The 23,460-nt window shown below is 38.2% G+C and overlaps 1 protein-coding gene across 3 annotated transcripts in view; it reads left to right on the forward strand.

The window, feature by feature from the left end:
- The first annotated feature begins 7,911 nt into the window (after positions 1–7,911).
- The window catches only part of LOC108979995, a 45,692-nt gene continuing 30,143 nt past the window's right edge, over positions 7,912–23,460 (forward strand). For 2 of the 3 annotated variants that reach the window (XR_001994317.2, XM_018950831.2), the window contains exons 1-4: positions 7,912–8,067; positions 8,364–8,506; positions 15,534–16,059; positions 18,508–18,658. Coding sequence is in view for 2 of the 3 variants with exons in the window: in XM_018950831.2 (XP_018806376.1) it covers positions 8,058–8,067; positions 8,364–8,506; positions 15,534–16,059; positions 18,508–18,658 (830 nt within the window). In the remaining variant the exon portion in view is untranslated. The remainder of the gene's footprint in view (positions 8,068–8,363; positions 8,507–15,533; positions 16,060–18,507; positions 18,659–23,460) is intronic. The other variant, XM_018950805.2, reaches the window with a different exon arrangement.

The following is a 23,460-nucleotide window of genomic DNA, read 5'->3' on the forward strand; positions in this document are numbered from 1 at the left end:
ACTTTGTGGATGCCATTCGAAGAAGCAAGGTACCAGTGTGTTAATAGCACATCTAAATGGTTGCCAACGATATAAGATAGCGAAGGGATTGCAAGCCACTGATCAGACCAACCTCAGTTACCAAACTTCTACAGCCACTGATGGTACACAGACTAAGAAATTGGTCATCCCTCAATACAGTGAGAAGATGTTGAGGGACATGCTTGCAGAGATGATAATTACTGATGAGATGCCATTTACCACAGTCGAGAAAAGAGGCTTTCGAAAGTTTCTAAATTTTGTTGAGCCACGATTTCCCATTCCATCACGGTATACAGTGATGCGAGATTGTATGAAGAGGCATGCGAAGGACAAGGAGGAGATGAGGAAGATGTTTATTACCACTGGCCAGAGAGTGTCTTTTACGACTGACACATGGACTTCCATACAGAACGTCTGCTACATGTGTATCACAGCACACTACATTGACAGTGAGTGGATTTTGCATAAAAAAATTATTAGTTTTAAAGAAATTGTGGATCATAAAGGTGCATCCATTGGGGCGAAGATGGATGATTGTTTAAAGGACTGGGGAATTCGAAAAGTGCTATGTATTACAGTTGACAATGCCAGTGCGAATGAAACAGCAATTGATTGGTTTAAGCGGAACACGACGGTGAGAGATGATGTCATTCGGGCCCACGAGTTTATTCACGTTCGATGCTGTGCTCATATCATTAACCTCATAGTTGTTGAGGGATTAAAAGAGGTTCATGATTCCATAACCCGAGTCCGCAACATTGTACGATATGTGAGGGGTTCCCCTCAAAGACTTGCCAAGTTTAAGGCAATAGCAGAAGATTTGAAGATTGAATGTTCTAGTATGCTGTGCTTGGACGTTCCAACTCGATGGAATTCTGCATACATGATGTTGGATGTGGCACAGAAGTACCAAAAAGCATTCGAGCGGATGGAGGTCGAGGAAGGGGGCCTGAGGTATGCTTTGTTGGAGCCAGCAGGACAGGGGCTCGGTGCGCCAGATGCACATGATTGGACCAGTGTGAGTTATTTTGTTGAATTTTTAAGAACTTTTTATGAGATAACCATGCGACTATCTGGATCCAAATATACGACTGCGAACTCATTTTTCAGTGAGCTCTCGGAGCTTCACTTCCAGTTGGAAAATAGTTGTACTGACTCTGCTGGATTGTTATCTGATATGGCTACGAGGATGAAGATCAAATATGATAAATATTGGGGAAATATTGAGAAGATAAATAGATTGCTATTTGTGGCTGTGATCCTTGACCCCCGAGTTAAGTTGGCCGTTCTAGAATTTTGGGTAAATTCCGTCCTCGGGGCAGTGAAGGCTAGAGAGTTTATTAGATTGCTAAAAAGTGATGTTGATGACTTATATCATCACTACAGTACTAGTGCTCAGCCTTCATCCGCAGTTGGTAGCTCCTCACATTCGAGGCCGACAGGATCGACAGTTCCCTCAGGTGATACTGACCCATCTGTAGGGGTTAGAGGCAATCGTGTTATACGGCAGTATCATCAACTCATGTCAATAAGGAATATTATGCATTGTACATCTGAGGTTGAACGATATTTTATGGAAGCTGTCGAGGCACCTAGTGATGTATTTCAGTTATTAACTTGGTGGAAAGTTAATTCCACCAAGTATCCAGTCCTTTCCCGTGTGGCCCGAGATGTGCTAGCCATTCCTGTCACTACGGTTGCCTCAGAGTCGGCATTTAGCACTGGAGGTCGCGTGTTGGATGCTTATCGGAGTTCATTGTCACCGTCAACCGTGGAGGCCCTCGTTTGCACACAGAATTGGATAAGTGAAACGCCCATTGGACTAGATACCGTTGGCGTTGATGCCGAGAGCTATAGGCTTGAATCGGGTAAGTTTATATGCTTTTAAATGATGATTTAATTATTTTTAATGTTTCTAACTTCTACTTTTTATGATTTTATAGATCTAATTGTGAACCCTAACATAATTACCGATGATTGAGAGTTTGGAACGGACGCTACTTGAGAGTTGGGATGGAGTTGAGAGAACCTCATTTCTTGGTAAGAATCAAATTATTCTTTTACCGTATATAATTTTTTATTATCAATTTTTTTTCATCTATTGATTGCTACTTTCTATCTTCATTTCAGGCGTGACCAATGGAACATTGGGGTTTGAGTGAAACCCGTGTTTAATTTTTATGTAATTATATTTCAAGACTGAGTCATATTGTTATTACGTTATAAATGAGACTGTTATAACTTATGGCTGCATCATACATGTTATTTAATTTTTAAACTATTTATATAGTTATATTTATGTACTTATATCCCGAGCAAAGACATGGGATAAGTACTCTTTATTCTATAATTTCTATTAGTACTTTATCCATCCTCTCTCAAAAGTTTATAATTTATTATCCAACTGAAATTAATCGAATTATACAAATTCGTACCATCATTCTTTTCTATAAAATTTTAAATTTGTGTAATTTTCAACTCATGAGTCATGAGCACTTTTAATGCTAAATTTCAGGCGGACATAAAACAAATTAAAGATATAATCAAAATTCAGTAACAAAATCAGAACGAATATTTAAATTATTGAAAACTCTTGAATAAACCAAATATTTGTAGATGATTCACTTTTAAAAAAATATATATATGTTGCCCACTATCTGAAACGAAATTGAACAACAAAATTTAAATAATAATAATAAAAAAAATCTATTACAAAATTGAGTTCGGAACTCCGAACGGAGGTCGGAGTTCCGATCGGAGGTCGGAGCTCCGACCTCCGATCGGAATCGGACTCCAACTGCGTTCGGAGTCGGAGTCGGAGGGGAACTTTGGCTCCGACTTTTGTCGGAGTCAGAGGTCGGAAATGACAACTCCGACTCCGTCGGAGTCGGAGCCCACCCATATGGGCAGGTACCTATGCTTGCCCCCACCCGCTTTTATATTCTAAAGTTTCTGATTTGCCCATCTATCCGATAATAGCGGGTGAGTAATCCGCTTGATAGTCTGCGAATACGGACGAATGAATGGACAGGCCTCACGGGGTCACGCAACATGCTCTTACCATTTACTTAGGGGTGGGCTCCGACTCCGATGGAGTCGGAGTTGTCGTTTCCGACCTCCGACTCCGAACTGAGTCGGAGTCCGATTCCGATTGGAGTTCGGAGCTCCGACCTCAGATCGGAACTCTGAATGGAGGTCGGAGCTTCGACATCCGATCGGAACGCCGAACGGTGGTCGGAGGGAGTTCCGAACGGATGTCGGAGCTCCGACTCCGAATTAAATTTCCGAACTTCGTTCAGAAATAAATTTCTAGTTGTTGTTTTCTATTCTTTTTTTTTTATTATTTAAATTTTGTTGTTCAATTTCGTTTCAGATAGTGAGCAACATATATTTTTTTTGAAAGTGAACCATCTACAAATATTTGGTTTATTCAAGAGTTTTCAATAATTTAAATATTCATTCTGATTTTGTTACTGAATTTTGATTATATCTTTAATTTGTTTTATGTCCGCCTGAAATTTAGCATTAAAAGTGCTCATGACTCATGAGTCGAAAATTACACAAATTTAAAATTTTATAGAGAAGAATGATGGTACGAATTTGTATAATTCGATTAATTTCAGTTGGATAATAAATTATAAACGTTTAAGAGAGGATGGATAAGTACTAATAGAAATTATAGAATAAAGAGTACTTATCCCACGTCTTTGCTCGGGATATAACTACATAAATATAACTATATAAATAGTTTAAAAAGTAAATAACATGCATGATGTAGCCATAAGTTATAACAGTCTCATTTATAACTTAATAACAATATGACTCAGCCTTGAAATATAACTACATAAAAATTAAACATGGATTTCACTCAAATGTTTTTTGTTCCATTGGTCATGCCTGAAATGAAGATAGAAAGTTGCAATCAATAGATGAAAAAAAATTGATAATAAAAAATTGAATACGGTAAAAGAATAATTTGATTTTACCAAGAAAGGGGGTTCTCTCAACTCCGTCCCAACTCTCAAGTGGCGTCCGTTCCAGACTCTCAATCATCGATAATTATGTTAGGGTTCACAATTAGATCTATAAAATCATAAAAAGTAGAAGTTAGAAACATTAAAAATAATTAAATCATCATTTAAAAGCATATAAACTTACCCGATTCAAGCCTATAGCTCTCGGCATCAACGCCAACGGTATCTAGTCCAATGGGCATTTCACTTATCCAATTCTGTGTGCAAACGAGGGCCTCCTCGGTTGACGGTGACAATGAACTCCGATAAGCATCCAACACGCAACCTCCAGTGCTAAATGTCGACTCTGAGGCAACCGTAGTGACAAGAATGACTAGCACATCTCTGGTCACACGGGAAAGGACTGGATACTTGGTGGAATTAACTTTCCACCAAGTTAATAACTGAAATACATCACTAGGTGCCTCGACAGCTTCCATAAAATATCGTTCAACCTCAGATGTACAATGCATAATATTCTTTGTTGACATGAGTTGATGATACTGCCGTATAATACGATGGCCTCTAACCCCTACAGATGGGTCAGTATCACCTGAGGAAACTGTCGATCATGTAGGCCTCGAATGTGAGGAGCTACCAGCTGCGGATGAAGGCTGAGTACTAGTACTGTAGTGATTATATAAGTCATCAACATCACTTCTTAACAATTTAATAAACTCTGCAGCCTTCACTGCCCCGATGACGGAATTTACCCAAAATTCTAGAACAACCAACTTAACACGGGGGTCAAGGATCACAGTCACAAATAGCAATCTATTTATCTTCTCAATATTCCCCCAATATTTATCATATTTGATCTTCATCCTCGTGGCCATAGAAGATAACAATCCAGCAGAGTCAGTACAATTATTTTCCAACTGGAAGTTAAGCTCCGAGAGCTCTTTGAAAAATGAGTTTGCAGTCGTATATTTGGATCCAGATAGCTGCATGGTTATCTCATAAAAAGTTCTTAAAAATTCAACAAAATAACTCACACTGGTCCAATCATGTGCGTCCGGCGCACCGAGCCCCTGTCCTGTTGGCTCCAACAAAGCATACCTCAGGCCCCCATCCTCGACCTCCATCCGCTCGAATGCTTTTTGATACTTCTGTGCCACATCCAACATCATGTATGCAGAATTCCATCGAGTCGGAACGTCCAAGCACAGCATACTAGAACATTCAATTTTTAAATCTTCTGCTATTGCCTTAAATTTGGCAAGCCTTTGAGGGGAACCCCTCACATATCGTACAATATTGTAGACTCGGGTTATGGAATCATCAACCTCTTTTAATCCCTCAACAACTATGAGGTTAATGATATGAGCACAGCATCGAACGTGAATAAACTCGTGGGCCCGAATGACATCATCTCTCACCGTCGTGTTCTGCTTAAACCAATCAATTGCTGTTTCATTCGTACTGGCATTGTCAACTGTAATACACAACACTTTTCAAATTCTCCAGTCCTTTAAACAATCATCCATCTTAGCCCCAATGGATGCACCTTTATGATCCACAATTTCTTTAAAACCAATAATTTTTTTATGCAAAATCCACTCACTGTCAATATAGTGTGCTGTGATACACATGTAACAGACGTTCTGTATGGAAGTCCATATGTCAGTCGTAAACGACACTCTCTGGCCAGTGGTAATAAACATCTTCCTCATCTCCTCCTTATCATTCGCATGCCTCTTCATACAATCTCGCATCACTGTATACCGTGATGGAATGAGAAATCGTGGCTCAACAAAATTTAGAAACTTTCGAAAGCCTCTTTTCTCGACTGTGGTAAATGGCATCTCATCAGTAATTATCATCTCTGCAAGCATGTCCCTCAACATCTTCTCACTGTATTGAGAGATGACCAATTTTTTAGTCTGTGTACCATCAGTGGCTGTAGAAGTTTGGTAACTGAGGTTGGTCTGATCAGTGGTTTGCAATCCATTCACTATCTTATATCGTTGGCAACCATTTAGATGTGCTATTAACACACTAGTACATTGCTTCTTCGAATGGCATCCACAAAGTGATCCATAGTAATGGCATCTTGCTACCGGGTTCGCAATATCACCAGGAATTTTGGTGAAATGCTCTCTTGTCCACGACCTCTTTTTAGAAGGCCGTGGTGGTTGATCTTGCTCAATGAGCATCTCCTCCTCTTCGTTGAACATATCCCCATCCTCTATATCAACTGGGAGTGGGAGTCGACTACTCGCACAAGATGTAGCTGCTCTAGATGTAGCTGCCCTAGATGTGGCTCTAGGGGTGGAAATACCCACCGGTGTAGGAGTTGTAGCATTGGCATCCGCCACATCCCCTTGTGGACGATCATCTCCACTATGTCTAGGATCCATATCACAATCAATGAAGCTGAAAAAATTAAATTAGAAGCAAAAAATTAGTTTAGAAATAAACTAGGCTATTGTATTATTGTATAGGACATGTATTATTGTATCATAATGTATTATTGTATCGATGTATTATTACATCGAGGTTCGGTTGACGTGCACTCGACTCAGCAGAACCCATCCAGAGAGGTTCGCTCGACGTGCGCTCGAAGTGGCACTCGAGCAGAACCCATCCAGAGAGGTTCGCTCGACGTGCGCTCGACATGGCGCTCGAGCAGAATTTTTCCAGAAAGGTTTGCTCGACTTCCGCTCGACATATCGCTTGAGCTAATGTTCAATACAACGTGCGCTCAACTTGCGCTCGACACCTCGCTCGAGCGCAAGTGTTCAATACAATGTAAAATTCAGGGTTTTGAGCGCCGTGATTTGTTGGGACTATATTTAATACAACCAATACACAAGAATCACAACTGCTGGCTCCAATTCATAAGAAACGTGCTTGAATTAAATTGCTTGAATTAAATTTAGGACTCATAACCTTACTCTCACCGTAGGTGGAAGCTGAACAGAGAAGCAATGAGGAACGGCAGCATGGAGGAGCAACGACGAACGGTGGCACGCTGGCAAGAAAGACACGAGACGTGAGGCTCGAGACGGCTTCATTGGTTCAGTGAGACGCGAGAGAGAAGGGAGAAGGAAGAAGGAAGCAGAAGATTCAGAAGAAGGAAGAAGAACTGAAGAAGGAAGAAGAAGGGGGGACCTGGGCGAGTCGGGCGTTTTGGGGGGCCTTTTTAATATGAAACGACGCCGTTCCATATTAAGTGGAACGGTGTCGTTCAATTTTTTTTTAAAAAACCCAGCTGTAAAACGACGTCGTTTTACAGCTGGGTTTTATAAAAAAAATTTTGGAGTTGGAGCTCCTTGTAGCTCTGATTCCGACTCCGAATAGTTATTCGGAGCTACTCTGAATTCTGACAACTCCGACTCCGTCGGAGTAGGCGTCGGAGCGGAAGTCGGACGAAGTCGGAATTTTCAAAATTTTACACACCCCTACATTTACTTCCCCTTATACAGGCAGGAGAAAACAGGTATTCAAGGTTACTTGGACATTTGAAATATTTTAAAATTATGGGAATATTAATAAAATAATTTATAAATAATAATAAAATAGATTGAGTTAAATGTATTATTAGATTTTGAAAAATAAGAGAAAAAGAATTGTGTAAAAATATTATAATATAAAAAAAAATTTTAATATAATTTTTGTTTCTAAATTTAAAAAGTTACATTAATTTTTACATTTTATTTTAAAGTTTGTAAAAATTATAATAATTACATGAAAAAAATTAAATATTTAAAATTATAAAATATAAATAAAATTACAAAAATTTCTTATCTCATCTTATTATCTTACCTTAAAAAAGAATCATTAACCCTCTCTTTTAATAATAATTAATTTTTAAATTAACTAGAAAAGACAAAATATACTGTCGATTATGCGAAAGGAGCGGGGTTGGCATTGATCGGTCGCTTGGCGCCCTTCCAACTTCCAAACCAAACAAACACTGGAAGAGAAGCCTCTGAATAAAGTTGGTGAAAAAAATCTCATACATTTTGTTCCTCCATCTATCACTTTTCAGTACGACACTACCTTCTACACACGGATTCAATGGTGGCAGGTAAACTATTTTAGCTGTACTTTCACTCTCATTCGCACTTTCTCTTCTTCCTCTCATCTTTTTTTCAACCCTTAAACCCTAACTTTCCGAGTTGTAATTACTTATTTTGCTTCCTCCCACTCCTAGGGTTGTTTTTATTAGAATTTTAATTTTGGTTGCTTTTTATATTAGAATGTGAGGTTAGTTTTAGATTTCTTCTGTTTTTTTTTTGGCGTTGAGATTGTTTGACGTTGCCTGATGTATAAAATCTAAAAAGTAAAAGGGAACTCATATTGATGAACTCATGGATCCTGTAGGAGAGATGGTTGAATCGGATATATGTCCAGCCGAGGATGCTGTTCAGGCCTTCTTAGAGTACTTGGTTGAGCCAATGCTTCCGGCTAAATCTTTTCTGCAGGGCACTCCATCGCAGTCTCTACAGCAATCAGTCGCAAAACAGGTGCTTCATCTATGTTATGCGTCTCTCTTTTCCATGGTTCGATTGGTTGGTTTAAACAATGCCATTATTTTGTTCGAAACGTGGTTATGTTGAGAGAGGCTCCATACTTTTTTCATTGGTTTCTTAGCGAAGAGAGTTTTCTGTGTACCGTTGCTAGCCCTTCAGAACATGAATTAAAAAGATTGAACTTCATAGACTCAAAAATTAGATACTAAGAATCAATCTTTGATATATGCTTTGCTGAAATTAAATATTTGTTACAATAAAGGAATCCTAATTTCAGGAGAACTGATCATTATAATCTATATCACATAATGGCTCTTCTGGGAATCAGGTATCTGCATCATGAGTTCAATTAGAACTTATAAGGGATTATTTGTAACACCCCTTCCCGTAGGCTAGGGATGTCACATATTTTCATAATTGAAGTCAGGCGAGACTCGCATAAGTAAATAAAACATCTCTTTATTTCGTAAAAAGAGTTCTTAAATGAATAAAGCCTTCAAATAAAGACATACTCAGAGTTTTGAATTCGAAAAATAAAATAAATCCTAACTCAGATATTAATCAAACTAAGGATGCATAGATCTAAGTAATACTAGGCTGCTCCGTCTAAGCTTGGCCCACCTGTTGATCCTGGCCGTCTTCTTCACCTGGGTGGTTAAAAACATAAAATAAAAATAAAATGAGTCGAAGACTTAATTAATGTGTAAAATAAAATAAAATATATGCTAACTCAAATATAAATAAACTAAGGACGCATAGATCTAAGTAATACTAGGCTGCCCCGTCTAAGCCTGACCCGCCTGCTCATCCTAGTCTTGTTCTTCACTTGGGTGCTTAAAAACATAAAATAAATAAAATGAGTCAAAGACTCATTAAGAAGCACGTAGGGATTAGTCCGTGAGACCACCGTCCACAAACACCGAAAATGTAATAAACATAAGGTTTTTCTAAAAATAAGCATAATATTGATATAAAATCTGAAACATTAATACTTATGTTCATGGCATGTATGACTTATAAAACTTGATTTCCATTTTCTCATCTTAATTGGCCAACACACATTAACTCCGTGGGGCTGTAGATCTGGACACAGATCCGGGTACCCGGAAATACCCGGATCCGTGTCCGGGTTTTGAAAAGCGGGTGGATATCCGCTTGGGTTTTGGCCGGGTTTACCCAGGTGGATATCTGGGTTTATTACTTGGAATTCTTTTATGTTTTTTTTGGTTTTTTTTTTAAAAATCTTTTTAACACTTTTTAAAACTCTTTTTTTATAGGTCTTATGCTTATTATTTATGAGTAATGATATCCACACAACACATGTTTTAAAATGAAGGTATTTATGTAAAATGATGTTACTTTTATAAGATATTTTACAAAACTAGTTCTCATTTTAAAACATAATTGTGTAAAGTGTTGTGAAAAGTGATGTGTGGTTATCATTTTTCATTATTTTTTATATAATGAATATTTTTATAGGCATTTTTTAAAATTTTTATTGCTCATTCAAATTTTTATAAAACAAAATAAATAGTAATAGACATCAACACACACACAATACACTGCATACTACATATTATATTGTTTACATTGCAATGCAAAACATCAAATTTACAAGGAGGCCTATTAAACTGGAGTATGTGTTGGGGTTTTTGATCAGCTTTTCTCCAAACCATGATGAGTATAAGCCTAGTCATGACACTTGCTGGAGGCATAGTTTTGGGTTTTCCATCTCCCACTTTCTCAGCTTCAAGATTGTTATCACTCCTTCTACACTTCTGTTCCCAAAGTTGAACTCGTCTCTCTCTAAGTAGTCCTGAGTCTCTCTGACCCTCCACTGATAATCCAAATCCAAAGCAATACCCCAATCCTTCACAAGGCCGATCTAAACGCATATAACTCATACAAAGAGAGACAGAAATCTGCGAAACCCACAAAGAGCATAGATAAGACAATGTCCGCATACATGATAAAACAAGCAATTCAGAGACATAACAGATAATACCATCAGCATTTTGCATACCACCACATAAAAAATGATTACAACCTAGACACAGGAACAACCAAGGTGAAGCAAAAACCAAGAAGAAAAACCACATACCTGCCAGGGTTCTCATCACTGAGGAAGCTTTTCTGAAAGCGTAATTCTTCACAAAAGAAAGGTGTTTTTATAAGGTTTAGATGTCAGCAGGTTATTCAAATATGTGCGCACGCAAGAATGCATGTAACAAATCTCAAGAAGATGCACACCATTGAGGAAACACTCAAAAAATCCCACGCTTCATGCTGTTCAGCAACATTAGCAATTGACAAGAGAACCTGGGGAATACTGCAGAATCAGGCAACAGAATCATGTACAAGAGAGCAGTAAAACAAAGCAATAAAGAAGGGGCTACATGTTACTTGCAGATATTTATTAAGCTGAACGCATTGCTGATGAACAAAAGTGTCACCTGTGTTTGATGAGAATATCCTTTTAGGATCCTGCATAAGTAACAATATTTCTACGCTATCCTTAAGCGTGATAGTTTATGCTTATGTTCCCCAGAAGTACATTTAGAAACCAGAGGAGGGATGCAGCATATGTCCTTAGAAATTTGAAAATATATCAATATGCAGCAAAAGAGTACAAAAAAATGAAGGATCCTGCATAAGAACAGAACCAAAAATAATTTAGATGGAAAAGTTTTACATGGCTATGTTGAAGGGTCAGAAGCCCCACCATATTGTTTAAGCACAACAATAATGTAGAATGGAAGACAAGATGTTTCACATATTGCAGGAAGGAAAAATATAAAAAAAGAATTTAAATATCGCAAGAGGGAAAATTAAGTATAAAAAAAAAAGAAGAAGATAAAACATGCAAAAAATTCCTAGTAATAGCAAAAAACTTAAAGGGTGAAAAAGGTTGCAAATTTTACTTAAGAAATCCTACCAACATGAGAACATGGAACAAAACCAGTAGACATCGATTTGTTTGGACATTGACGTATTCTCAGATATTTCCTGCCCAAATTTCCAAACAAAACATAAAAAAAATAATACAACTTTTTCAAATTTCAAAACAAAAATAATATTTAAATAATTTTTTAACTTTATAATATTTGTATTCAACTTTTTCTCTTTCATTTTTCAAAATCTAATAAAACATCTTAACTCAAACTATTTCACTATTATTCACAAACCATTTCATTATCATTCATAGATATTCTAAGTACTAGGGAGGCATAAGGGGTGTATGATCAAAATCAACTTCAACCGGGTGGCACTCGATTGGGAGATGGAGAGTTTTGTAGATTTTTATAGTCTCTTGTATTCTTGTCGTCCAAATATCCAGCATGAAGATGATCTGTGGTGGAGTCCAGCAAGGAAAGGGGTATTCACTGTTCGTTCCTTCTACAAGGTACTCACACAAGTTCCTGAGATACAGTTTCCCTGGAGAAAGCTTTGGCACAATAAGGCTCCTTCCAAAGCTTCTTTCTTTGTGTGGACAGCGTCTTTAGGTAAGATTCTCACTACGGATAATCTGAGAAAGAGAAGAATAATTATTGCAGACTGGTGTTGCATGTGTAAAAGAGGGGGTGGGTCGGTGAATCATTTATTTTTACATTGCGAGATAGCCAGGACGATATGGGATGAGGTGTTTAACAGATTGGACATAGCGTGGGTTATGTCGAAAACCATGTTGGATGTTTTGGCTTGCTGGGCCTCAATTCGAGGTGTGCGACAGATCAAAGCGGTTTGGAAGATGATTCCTATCTGTATTATGAGGTGCTTGTGGCAGGAACGCAATGAGAGGATTTTTGAAGACATAGAGAGATCGATGGTGGAGCTAAAAATATTATTTTTTAAGACTCTTTGTACTTGGGCCATTGCTGTGGACTTTAATGGCATGGATTTTCATAACTTCTTAGTTTATAATGCTCTTACATAAATAGGGCATATTCTGACTTTGTAATTGACAGTTGATTGGATGAATATATACTTATTTTACTTATAAAAAAAAAGGTATAAAGGGTGTATGGAATAGGAGTTTGGAAGCACATACGAAAAGGTTGGGGGGTGTTTGCTCAACACACTAGAATCGTGATGGGTGACGAATCTAGAATAAAATTCGGGCATGATTTATGGTGTGGAGATTGTGCCCTTAAGGAAACGTTCCCTACAATTTTCAGGATTGCGTGTGAATAGGAAGCATGAGTGGCGAGCCTCATGGAGATGTCCGGTGGCTCAATCCAACGGAATGTGGACTTTATGAGGGCGGCCCATAATTGGGAAGTTGGTAGCTTTGCTGATTTTTCAGAACCTTGTACGCCATGAGATTGAGCACTCAGGGAACTAGTAAGTTGTGGTGGATATCCGCTAGAAAAGGCGCTTTTTCTGTCCGCTGCTTTTATAAGACCCTCATAAATTTGTAGCATAATAGCTTTCCATGGAAAAGTATTTGTAGAAATAAGGCGCCTCTTTAGGCGGACGTGCGGTTATTTTCTCATGGTACGCACCAGTGGAATATTCTCTTTAATAGGGATTTCCATGATTGAGAATTACCTAGTGTTTCAGATTTTTTCAGCTTACTATATTCCATGCAAACTCCTATGACACAACGAGATAGCTTGAAGTGGTGGTCTAATAATCACAAGATATGTATAGTTAAGGCATATTATAGCATCTTGACAACACATCTTGACAATACTCCGTTCCCATGGAAGAATATTTGGAGATCTCGTGTGCCTTCTTAAATAGTTTTTTTTGTTTGGAATGCTGCTCTTGGGAAGATATTGACCATGGACAATTTGAGGAAGAGAGGTTGTGTAGTGTTGGATTGGTGTTACATGTGTTTATTGAAGAATGGACAATCTGTGGACCATCTCTTACTACACTGTGAGGTAACAAGGGCGTTGTGGGATGAGATCTTTCAAAGGGTTGATGTTGCTTGGGTTATACTTATGAGGGTGGTGGATTTGTTGGGTTGTTGGATAAACTTGCAAGGTTGTCATCAAGTGGCAGTAGGGTGGAAGATGATTCTGTTGTGTATTATGTGGTGTATTTGGACGGAAAGGAATGCGCATTGCTTTGACGATAAGGAACGCACAATGACCAAGTTGAAGAATTTTTTTCTTCATACTCTAATGTGTTGGTTTTCCACTATTGTATTGCATGGGGACAATGTTCAAGATTTCATGTCGTTAATTTATCGTTTTTAGAATGTATTTAGGAGCACGTATGTATACTTCCTGTGTACAGAGGTTATGCCTATTTCATTCATATATATAATATCTATCTTTTACTGATAAAAAAAAAATGAAATAAGGCACCTCTTAAGGCGATTTTTTTGCTTGGACAGCTTCTCTGACCAAGATTTTGACTATGGATAACTTACAGATATGCCGAGTGATTGTTGTGGACTGATGTTGCATGTGCAGAAAGAATGGTGAGACTATGAATCATCTTCTATTGCATTGTAACGTCGCTAGATCACTATGGGATGATGTCTTTGGAAGATTGGAGTTAGCCTGGGTTATGCTTGCTACAGTGGTTGAGCTCCTGGCTAGTTGGAAGAATTTGGGCGGAATTCCACAAATCACAACTGTGTGGAAGATGGTTCTTATATGTACTCTTTGGTGCCTATGGAAGGAACGAAATGATCGGACTTTTGAAGATAAGGAGCGACATTGGAAGAGATTAGACTGTTCTTTGTTAAAACTTTGTTCCTATGGGAGAATGTTGTAGATTGCTATGGCCTACATTTTCATGATTTTCTTGGTTCTATTTCTTCCTCTTAAATAGGTTTAAACTCTTGTATACCCCCTATGTACGTGGGCTATGCCTAGTCTTATTAATGTAATATGTTACTTATATTAAAAAAAACACTCAGCTCTTTATATTGGGTTTGGGTTTGATGAATAGTGTCACTTGAATAAAATGTAGCACGTTTTTTTTATTTTTATTTTTTTCCTATTTAACAATGCTTCTTATGGCTATGCCTACGTTTCTCATTAATAAAGTTCTTCTTTATTAATATAAAAAAACAATGCTTCTTGTACCTAAACATCTCAAAGTTCTTAATTCCATTATGCAAACACCAATAGCCTCTAAGCGTTATCTTTATGTTTGTATTGTTCTGGATTGGCTGGGCAACATGAAAAGTAAGATCTTGATGGGGTTTTGTGTGAGTCAAGAGACAACAGCTTGGTAATCTTCTTTGTGAGGGCTCGATAAATGTTGGCTCACTACCTTATCCCAAAAGCTTAGCTAGTGGTTTGAGTGTAACAATGCTGTATCAACAACTTATTTCTGCTATTCAATGTGAAATTCTACCACTTAGCCATTCACAGCACAACGCATGAATATACCAACGAACACATCAAATTAAACTCCAGCTTGTGTCCCCCTTGATAAAACCTTTTCCTCAGTAATCAAAGTGTTATGCATAAATTATTGGAGGCCCCCCATACACATGGACAATCATTTTAACTCACTTCTACTAGAGTCTTTACTCAACAATACCTGGAGGTAATACTTGAGTTGGCATTACTTCATTGTGGGAGCCACCAAGTTTCACAGATGGCATTAGAGAAGATTATTCAAGGTGAGTCTTCTTCATGAATGCTCGATGCAAAATGTGGGGACACTATTTGTTGATGTATCTTGACATGTTTATGATATCTTAATATTAAGGGAAATTTTTTAATTGCTGCTTGTGGGAGAACTTGAGAACCCTAATTCTTATGGGCCCTCTTTTTTGACCGCCTTCTTTTCTCTCCTCTCACTCAACTTTTTTGTTATATTGTGAACTTGGTATAAGAGCAACAGTCCTCAATTTTAACCTTGAATCCACTTTCTTTTTTAACCTATTTTAGCTAAATATTCCGCAGGTATATGTGAAGGACAGGCTATAAGTTCTTTTATGTATGCCTTCACTGTCACTTACACCACCAATGCATGCAAATTGATATATGCATGTATATGTCATTCTTCACCCTGAATTGTTTGTTGTGCTTTTGAAATTGATTTCTATCAGCTGCATGCCATTGTGTTACTGTACAACTACTACCTAAGGAAACGACATCCGCAGTTGGAAGTCTTGGGGTTTGAGGCCTTTTGCAAATTGGTTGTGATTCTGAAACCGGCATTATTGGCGCATATGAAACTCATGCAAAGATCTGACGATACCGAATTGGATGACTTGGAGAAACAGCTTTCAGTTACAGAGAGAACAATCATGGAAGCATGTGATATTTCCACAAAATTAGACGCATCAAAAGATGTTCCAAACATAGAGGGATGGCCAATGTCCAAAGTTTCAGTTCTCTTATTTGACTACAAGAAGGAGAACTGCTTCTTGCTATTCAGTTCCACCACCCAGGGAGTTTGGTCTGTGATTGAAAAAGATGTTGACATCTCTAACCTCAATTCAGAAGGTCAAGTAGAGGCAAAACAGATGAACAGGAAGAGAAGAGTCATTAGAAAACCTTCTAAAGAAGACCCAAATGTCAATGAATCTGCTTTGCTCCAGCTTGCATATTTAGCTGTTAAGGAGGCAACGGGTATGCTTTATTCGTTTCATATTAGATAGGTAGATGAACTTACCTATAAAAAATTCAAAATTTTAGGTAGATAGATGAACTACTTGTTAAATTTTGATTGCAGTGAAAGGCTTTTGTGTTTTGTAACCATTTTATAGCATATTTTGCATTTCATTCGCTTTTCCACCCAGTATATCATCTAGTTTTTAAGTACAATGATAGTGGGATTTTGAGTAGAAATTAAACATGCTGTTTTACTAGCATGGGTATCTCATGGTAAGTTATTTTCACCTTAATTCTATTTCCTGATGCAGCTTAGTTTATATCCTGAGAGGATATGTCTTACATCTGTTTAATGAGAATAAATCTGCTTGAGCAATGGTAATATGCCACCTATTTAAGTTTGAATCTTGCCGATCATTAGGATGTGCTCTCTGTTATTCTTACATGTACATAAATGAGACTTGACCTTGCTTTTTGCCATTATATGTGACATGGGGAGCCTTATTAGCCATAAATCATCGGTTTGATTTCTCATTTTTGGTGCTTGTAAAATATATCACCATTCTCCAATGGATATTACTGTGGCAGTTAGAATGATCTTGTTCAATTCATATTGGATTACATTGCTAGAATCTTGTTGGCGCTTTGCTAGAGTTTCACTTCTAGGGTGCTGTTCTACTGTAGGCTTTGATTCTTCTGGAGATAATTTTTTTTTGTGGAGATAGTTTTTCTGCAAATCATTATTGGAAGAGGATCTAAATCCCATAGATTTCCTTTGGAGCAGCCTTTCTATTAAGGGAAGTAATAATATGTTGTTAGGTGCTTTGTTTTACTTTACCGTTGAGGTAGAACCTAGTCCAATGACTCAAATTTTACTTCCCCATACAAGATATTCTTGTTGGTCTGAGTTACATATTAATAATTTTCTAGACATTTGTTGACACAAGTGGAAGGCAAACCATTATTAGTTTTTAAAGTATGAGGTAGCTTATTTAAACACCATGTTCATCTATCAATGTATAATGTATAAATTGATGTTGGTTAGTTTGCTTGTAGCTATTTCTGATCAATTTAAATTACATATTTAGCTAGAAACATGAAATATATAAGGACTGTATGATACAGCAGCCCAATCCATGAGTTTTAGGTGTTTACCTACCTCATAATTAGCAAGTCTGTAGCCTCTTCTTATGATTTGCTTCTTGTCAATGGAAATGAGCTGACTCCTTTGGAGTCATTGGATAGTAGTCTCCCTATACAATGTGTCCTATAGGTGTTGAGGATGTTTCGGGCAGTGGCATTAAGTCATGTCTTTGGGTTGGGGGATAGGTCATGTTAATTGGAAGCTCTTGAAAATGTGTTTGCCCTTTGAGTATGGTACTTTGCTTGCCCTCTGAGATGCCATTCGTGTCTGGGGCGGCTGTGCATGAGTGTGTATGCTCATGTATATATATACATATATTGCCATAAACTTAGTGTGCATGGGCTTTGGAGTTTATAAACAGAACGGGTTTTGGGTTTCATGGGTTTGGGCCATTTTATAGGCTTCACAACTGGGTTGAGTAACTTTAAAATGATCCAAATGGGCTTTAAATCCAATTATTAGGCCTAATGAAACCATTAACCCATCGTAACAGAATTTGGGCCTGTGGCCTATTCAAAACTATCCAATAAATTGCAATTGGACTTCCTAATATGGCCCATCAAACATAATTTAGGCCCAATAAAATTATCCTTATATTGACCTTAGAAATATTGGACTAGGTCGTTACACTTCCATAACATAAGAATAATCATGACTTGCATAACTTTAATACAAAAAAAATTAGCATAACTTTCATAACCTAAATTGTGTTTATTACTTTAAACGGCTCTTGCATCTATCTAACTCATTTGCAAACTAGCTTTTAAAGACATATCATATAGAAGGTTCATAAAAAGGAACTTACATGAAAGGCTGATATCATAGCATATAATTTGAAGAATTCTTTTCAAAACGTAACATTTTACAATAATTGCCAAAGGCATAACCATACTTCATACAATAATAAAAGGTGGGTCTGGTGTTTTCAAGATAAGAGGGAGGGCTTGTGGAAAGTTGGTGTGGATTCTAAATTTGGTTGCTTTGAGTTGGTGGTGTTTTAACAAGTTACATGGGCCGCATAGTATCCGGTTATGGAAAAGTATTAGGAGAGGTTGAATTTTCTTGATTTCTTGTCTCTCTTTCTTCTTCTTTTTTTTTTTTTTTGTTCTATTTGTAGTTAAGTGTTTCTCTTGTATACTTCCTATGCAATTGGGCTATGCCTTTTTCCTTTTTTATTATAAATCATTGACTACTTATAAAAAAAATTATTATTAGCACTTGTTAGATTTTAGAATAATTTAATTACCTTAGAATTTTCCATTGCTTTCAATTTTTTTGAGAGGCTTGCTGATAATTGAATATGATTCTTGCACATGGAACAGGTATTAATCAGACTGATCTAGTGGTTTCGGAAAGCCATGTTGTATGTTCTCTCAGCAAAGAAAAGACAGCTGTTCGCTTTTATATAATATACTGCACCCAATCAGTCAATGAGGAGGGTTTTCAAGTTCCTGTTAAAGATGCTCTAGAAAGGTTTGGGCACAAGCTACTTTTGTATATTTCATTTCCCCTTTTGGCTAGGGAGGGAGGGGCGGGGGCTAAAGGTGTAAATGTGTGATCGCTGATTCCTTGTTTGTGGAGAACGGTGCTTGGATGTTTGTTAGGTCTATCATTTTTTCCTTGGTAATCAGTTGCCCTTTGTTTGCCAAATTTTGTAAATAATGCTATAAGATATGTTATAAATAATCTATTATGTCAAAATTAAGTAGCTTGTGAATAAGCTCAAACTCGCTCGAATACTAAATTAATTGTTCCTAAACATAAATGTAACTTGGCTATAAGCTTGAACTCGACTGATGTTAGAATTTATTTTTTTCCTAGTCAGTAAACAAAATTCTATTGAACATAAAAATAGACAAAGACCCAAGTATATGGGACATATACAAGAGCATCGCTTATGTGTTCTAGTTAGTCATGTTAGAATGACTAACCAGTTAAAGTCGGCAAATATCCTCTCTCTCTCTCATGACTCTTCGTCTCCCCATTCCCGGCGCTTCTCGCCGGGAATAAACCATTAATCTTTCTTCTAGCTTGGTTTTTCTTTTCATTTCAATATTTTTTTTCTTTTCTTTCTTCTATTATTCTCACTGTTTTTTGGGTTGTTCTTGGTACTGGTTTGTGTTGGAAGTTATGTATCGATCAGAAGCTCTTTGAGCTTAAAAAAGAAAAATGCTCATTGGTGGAGGATCACTGAGAGTAGTCGTAGGGTCACTAAGTTCATTTCCATTGATGTTGCTGCTATGGAATGGTTGGCATCTACGGTGGGAGCTTGTGGAGCGTCCATTGGTTCCTCTGAGTTTTATAAAACTCAAAGTAAGGGGAATCAAGTGTTGGTGGTTCAAAGATGTCACAATAGTTATGGGTGGTTTTTGTCTTTGTCGGAGTTTGGACAAGAAAGAAGGCGTGGCTTCATTGCTGTTCCTGAAGGGTCAAAGGGCTCGAGGGGTGGAGGAGGTTCGAAGAATCGCTGAGAGTGGCTGTTTCTTCTTCCTCTGTTTCGGGTGTAAAATTTAGAGTACCTCAGAAGGTTGCATCATATTCTTATGTTGATGAGGGACGGAAGGGGACCTTTGTAGAGGTTTTGAAGAAGCTGCCGCCATACAGGGATGTCTGGGTGGGAATAGCTTGCATTTGGGAGGGCAATCGATGCTGAAGTTTGTTCATATTCTCAAAGGGTGACAGTATGAGTCCCAACGAAGGCACGTCAAGGGTTGGGAAGGATTTCTCGCTGAAGGCCATGGATGATGCGTTATTGGATATGAAATTTAATGTGGATCTCATGTTGAAATGGGTTAAGTTGGGGTTGGGCCCTGTGGGCTCTAGTGGTGTGTTGGAAATGGTTCTGTCATCGGAGGTGGAAGAGGGCGAATTACTGGTACGGGACGTTGAAAAGGAGGTGGTGAGTGAAGGGGAGTTTAATCCGTTCGTGTCTTTGGCTCCTTTGGTTAATGGTGTGCATTTTCTGGACTCGGTTCCTTTATTGTTAAAGCCTATTTATCCAATTGAAAATGTTTTGCATACTAAGATGAACAATAGCTCGTTATTGGCTTTTTCTAGAGATCTACATTAGGAGACTTCTTCTGGAGGGGATTTGGTTGGGCCCAATTTATAGTTGGAATTATATGAGGGGGAATGCTTTGATGAGGATGTGGGTAGTCCGACTCCTATACGTACCCTCTCGCCTCATGCTTCAACCGAAATTGCCTTGGATTGGGTTTTAAAAAAGGTAGAAGAATTATAGGCATGTGTGTGGATATCTTGCGTAGGATTTGAAGAGCAATTTAAGGCTCTTCTTGTTGAAGGTGGTCGCTCATCAGCCTTGAAGTTAGCTTCTAAGAAGGAAATGGAGTTAAGAAGTTTAGAATGTTCCATTAATTATGATACGAAGGAGGGCAGTGTTGGGAGGGACAGGTTGAAAGGGAGGGAGTCTCATTTTTCTATTGAAGCCTAAGATTCTCTCTTAGAATGTGAGGGGGATTAATGATGTTAACCAGCGTCCTCGCATTAGGTCTCTTCTTCGTATTTGGAAGATTGATATTGTATGTTTTCAAGAAACGAAGTTGGGTTTTATTGAAAGAAGTATTATTCGTAGCTTGTGGGGGTGTGCTTTTGTGGGTTGGGCGTATTTGGCTTCTTCTGGAACTTCAAGAGGTGTTCTTTTGATCTGGGATAATAGAGTGGTGGAATTATTGGAGGAGTGTATTGGGCATTTTACTGTAGCATGTTCTTTTAAAAATATTGAGGATGGGTGGAAGTGGGCTTTTGCGGGAGTTTATGGGCCAAACTTGGATAGGGATAAATGTTTATTGTGGGAGGAATTGGCAGATTTGTATTATTTGTGGGAATTGCCTTGGTGTATGTGTGGGGATTTCAATATTATTTGGTTCCCTAGTGAGCGTTCAGGAGAACCTTGTATGTTTTCGGCCATGGAGGAATTTTTGGAGTTTTCTTTATTTGAATCTTTTGAATCTTCCCCTTGTAGGGGGAGCATTCACTTGGTCCAACGATAGGAGCTGGTCAAGACTGGATAGATTCCTTGTATCTCCATCTTGGGAGATTCATTTTCCTGAGCTATGTCAGAAGAGAATGCCTCGCGTTTGTTCATATCACTTCCCTATTTTGTTAGATTGTGGTGGTATACATGGAGGTCGGCGGTATTTTAAGTTTGAAAACATGTGGCTTGGAGTTGATGGGCTTGTGGATAAGGTTAGGAGTTGGTGGACTTCTTATCAATGTACAGGAACACCTAGTTTTATACTTGCTGGAAAACTTAAGGCCTTGAAGACGTTAAATAAGTGGAATGCTGGAGTATTTGAGACTATTGATAATCAGAAAAATTCCCTTTTGGAGGAGTTGCATGTGTTGGAGGTTGGGGAGGAGAATGAGGTTATGAATGAGGTGGCATTGTTGAGGAAAAAAGAAGTGGTGATCGATCATGAGAGGATTTTATTGATGGAGGAGATATCTTGGAGGCAAAAGCCGAGGGCCCTATGGTTGAAAGAGGGTGACAAATTTACTAAATTTTTTCACAGATTGGCTAACTCACATAGGCATTGTAACGCATTCTAGTTGCTTCATTCTGATAACAGTGTGCTTTCATCCCCTTTTGTGATTCAAGATCATAATGTGCAGTTTTATGAAGTTCTTCTAACTGAAACAGCTGAATGGAGGCCCAATCTTGATAGTTTGGTTTTTGATACATTGGATCATTTTTCTGTGATCTGGTTGGAGAGACCATTTGAGGATAATGAGGTTTATCAGATGGTTTGTGGGATGGTTAAAGATAAAACCCCTGATTTTGATGGTTTTTCTATGGCATTTTTTCAAGCTTGTTGGGATGTTGTGAAGAAGATGTGATGTGGGCTTTTTAGAAATTTTATTTTTATCATAAGTTTGAGAAGTCTCTTAATGCCACATTTATTGCAGGGGAGTCATGGCAAGGGAACTTTTGGTGGGACTTGGTCTGAAGAGGGAAGGGGCAAGATGCGAATTACTTGAAATGGATAACTGTCTAGGAGAAAACGAGTTGCAGAGGTATCTGCATAGTCTGGAAAAGGAGGTAATGGGCGTGAAGGAGGATTTGAAATTGTTTAGAAAGGAGATAGTCTTGGATTTTTAAGATAATCAAAGGTTTGGGCCTGGGCCTGGGCCAACATATGCGGCCCCTAAAAATAGGAAAAAGGAAGTCTACTGGGTGTAATAGTTTGAAACCAGACAAAGGGAAGGCCAAACTTGGGCTGGGCGGCATAAGCCCATTTGGCCTCCCAAACCCGAAATGGAGGCCGAAGATCCATGGGCCTGTGTTTGAGAAGGGCTCCACTTCTGTAACATCCGTTGTCAATTCGGTGACCCCTACACTAGCATTCATTCGTCGGTGACTACAGCTCCTATGTAGAAATGCACGCAAATTTCTACGAAACACTTGGGGGAGTTTTCTGACTTGTCCCCAGTCATAATGGCGGAGAAGGCGACATGTTTGGTATCTGAGAAATCCACGACAAGAACAGAGTCTGTGGAAGGCTTGGAGCACGGTGGGAAGACACAGATAACAAGGATGGGACCCTTGGATTTGGTTCTGACGTTAGGGTCAGTCGAAGTTGCATATACAAGGTCGCCAGAGGCCAAGGGACTGACTGCCACCCCAAAATATCCAATGGAGAGTACCAATGGAGTTGTTGAGGGGGCATAAGATTTGAACAAGGGTTTATCGTTGGTGCCGTTTGGAACTACGTTGGGCGCTACGTTGGGGGAAGACATTGTCCCCTCCTCCATTAAACAATATAGATGGATCATCTCCGGATTGGGTTTTGCAAAAGGTTAATGAGATTCAGCATATTGTGGGAATCTCACTTGGAGGATGTGAAGACCAGTTTAAGGCTACGTTTGGGTAGCGAAAATATCTCAACACTTTCCAAGTATTCTCGTTGTAACACCTCGTTCCCGTAGGATAGAGATGTTATTAGCATTTATAACTTAGTGCCCGGTAAAGATATTCATATCCAGAAATACCTCATTTATTGAAATTCATCAAAACGTTAAAACTAGATTGAACATGATTGTTTTAACAACTAAACGTAAAAATAAAAGAACACAAACTAATCCTATGAATGACATAAAAATGAATCTAATTCTTGTGTGAATATCACTTATTCATTCCTAAGTCTTTGTACTAGATCTATTCCTGGCCATCCAACTCTGCATCATCATAGGCATCATCTGCGAGAATTAGACATAGAAGAAAACAAGAAGACAAACAAACAAAATGAGTCGAATAC

This window comes from Juglans regia, chromosome 7, assembly GCF_001411555.2.
Source record: "Juglans regia cultivar Chandler chromosome 7, Walnut 2.0, whole genome shotgun sequence".
In the NCBI taxonomy this organism is placed as follows: Eukaryota; Viridiplantae; Streptophyta; class Magnoliopsida; order Fagales; family Juglandaceae; genus Juglans; species Juglans regia.